The sequence below is a fragment of the Tupaia chinensis genome, unplaced genomic scaffold (assembly GCF_000334495.1).
Source record: "Tupaia chinensis unplaced genomic scaffold, TupChi_1.0 Scaffold143596_1, whole genome shotgun sequence".
In the NCBI taxonomy this organism is placed as follows: domain Eukaryota; kingdom Metazoa; phylum Chordata; class Mammalia; order Scandentia; family Tupaiidae; genus Tupaia; species Tupaia belangeri.
In genome coordinates this window covers 341,317-343,905 of record NW_006203442.1, presented here as the reverse complement: position 1 = coordinate 343,905, position 2,589 = coordinate 341,317, and the positions used below count along the sequence as shown (strand labels likewise).

General features: G+C 61.5%; 1 protein-coding gene across 1 annotated transcript in view; it reads left to right on the top strand.

The window, feature by feature from the left end:
• Nucleotides 1–2,589, top strand: part of PACS2 (phosphofurin acidic cluster sorting protein 2) — a gene marked incomplete at its 5' end in the record, with an annotated part of 55,418 nt that overhangs the window by 12,176 nt on the left and 40,653 nt on the right. Inside the window, 1 exon segment of the mRNA XM_027766585.1 lies at nucleotides 221–280. Within this exon segment, the coding sequence (XP_027622386.1) occupies nucleotides 221–280 (60 nt within the window).

The window sequence follows — 2,589 nt, the reverse complement described above, 5'->3', positions numbered from 1 at the left end:
CGGGAGGGGCGCGGGCGGCCGTGGAGGCTCTGGGAAACCTCAGCTCTGGCCCTCCTGGGCACCCCTCCCTGGGTTGCTCCGTCCGACCGCAGCTGCGCCTCAGAGGCCGAGCGCCCGATAGCGTCGGAGGGTGAGCAGGAGCACTGGCCATGCTGAGGCCCCAGGCAGTGGTTCTCACGGCTCCTGCTGGCGCTGCCCTGACCGTGCCCTTTCCTCGCAGCAACAGAACTTCAAGCAGAAGGTTGTGGCGCTGCTGCGGAGGTTCAAGGTGTCCGACGAGGTGAGCGGGCCCCTCGCGGCTCTGTGGCCCTCGGCCTCATGCTTTGCTGAGTGGTGCCCACCCCCCGCTGCCCCCATGAGGGTCCTGTGGAATACCCTGGTCCTGAATACACCTGCAGAAAAATCGTCTTTGGGTTTGTTTTCTGTAAACGGAGTTGTTTGAGGGTCACGGCTCGCACGTGTGCACAAGGGAGTGTGTGCACCTCTGGGGTCTGCACCGGCCGCAGTCCCTCTCCCCTGGCCCTCCTTCCAGTAGGGACCCCAGGCATGGGCACACGCATGTCAAGCCCCAGAGCCAGACATCACGGTCGGCCAGGGGGATCCAGCTCCCTAGGCTCGGTGCTGTCTGGGGCCAGCCCGAGTCACGGCCGTGTAGAGCGCGTTTTAGGTTGAGCAGAGCCAAGCAGAAAGCAAGGAGGGGTCCGCGATCCCTGCCCCAAACGCGGCTGCCCGCTGGCGAGACGCCGTGGGTTTTCTGTTTCCACTCCCATGAGCGCGAGTGATTTTTATAACAGAAGGAAAGCACCTTGGCTCTCGTTCAAGTGTGCTTGCGGGTTTTCCCAGGGGGGAGTCGGTGTCCCAGCAGGGTCTTAATGCCACGACCCGTGCCCGGCCGGCCCAGGAGGTGGCGCATGCGTACGGGAGGGTGTGCAGGTGCTTGAGCGCTGGCGGCACCCCCTGCAGTTGGCAGCTGAGGCAGCCTTGGCACCACGAGCACACCCTCCCAGGTCACGTGGTGCCCACCAGCCCAGCAGCAGGGAGGGCGGCTCCGAGCCCCAGGATGGCCAGCACACGCCTGCCTTGCTTCCCCCTGGGCACGCGCATCCCCAGTTCCGCGGAAAGTGGATGCGGAGCCCAGGGCGCTCACTGGCCTGCGGCCTTGCGGACCCTCCTGAGCACCTGGTGCTGCCTGCGATCCTGACCAGGGCTCTGCACACACGCTTGGCTCTGACTTCCAGGGCCCACGCCGTGGAAAACGCCTAGCACGGGACGTGTTTGGGGCGGGCTGTCCCCAGGCCTGGTCAAGTGCGTGTAGGCTGCCATGCGATCTCATCTCTGACTTGCCTCATGGCGCTCCCTGTCCTGTGAGAGCCAGAAGCTCTCAGACCAGCTCTGCACCGGGCACCATGCCCACCCCAGCCAGGTGTGAGCGGCGCTGAGGGCAGGGGCTCGCCAGGCCGGGCTGCTCCTGGGCTGTGTGGGCTACAGTAGCAGGGGACCTTCGGCCTGATGGCTGGGCTTTCTACAGCCAAAACGTATTCCTCATTCCTTGGGAGGCCGAAGCCCGAGCTGACAGGCTTCAGGGTGGCCCCTCCTTGCCCAGTGTAGACCGGAACGGGCTCCTCCAGCCTCTTCTGGAGAGCACCAGTCACTCCCGAGGCCCCGCCCATGGCTGCCAGCACCTCGGGGATTAGATTTCACATGAATTCGGGGACACAGGATGCTGCTCCGGCCACCCACGTTCACACCCTCCACACATGCAAAATGCACACGTTTAATCTTGGTAGCACTGCTGTCTTCACGTGTCCCTGCGCATACCCTGAAGCTTGTGTGGTGGGGGACCAGTAGTTGGCGTAATGGCTGTGTCGTTGGACTCCCATGTAGTCGACTGCGGTTCGAGTCCCGGACCTGGTGGCTTAAACTCACGCTGGGAGCGTGTGCGTGCGTGCCCAAGATCCCGCGAGGAGAATGGAGGAGAAGGGATTGCGGCATGGCCATCCCCCCTGGGGGGTGATTTCTCGCTTTCTGTCTCTCTGTCTCTGTCTGTCTGTCTGGCGAGTGCACGCGCCCTATAGCAAAAACCTCTCCCCCCGCCCCCCAAAAAAGAACAAAAAAACACACAAAGTTGGCTTGATGGTTAGAGCTGGACTCCCACAGGCCCACTGCAGTTGGAGTCCTGGACCTGGTGACTTGGAAATCACACCAAGCACCTGTGCGTGCCCAAAATCCCGGAAGGAGAGTGGAGGAGGCATTGCAGCATGCCGCTCCCCGGGTGGACTTCTCGCGTCCCCTCTCTGTCTCTCTTTGTGTCTCTCTGACAAGCAAATGCACCCTAAGGTAAAAACCTTCAAGAAGAGAGTAAGTCTGAAGTCTCGTTTCAGTCTCATCTAGACTAGTGGAGCTGGACTCAGTGCTGGTCATTCCGAAGCAGATTCCCCTCAGGCCAGCAGGCGGCTCAGTGGCCAGGGCGCTGGACACTCCCACATGGCCAACCACAGTTCAAGTCCTGGACTTGGTAGCTGGCTTTCTCTCTTTCTCTCTGTCTATCTCTCTCTCTGGTCAAATTAAAAAAAAAAAAAGAATAAATAA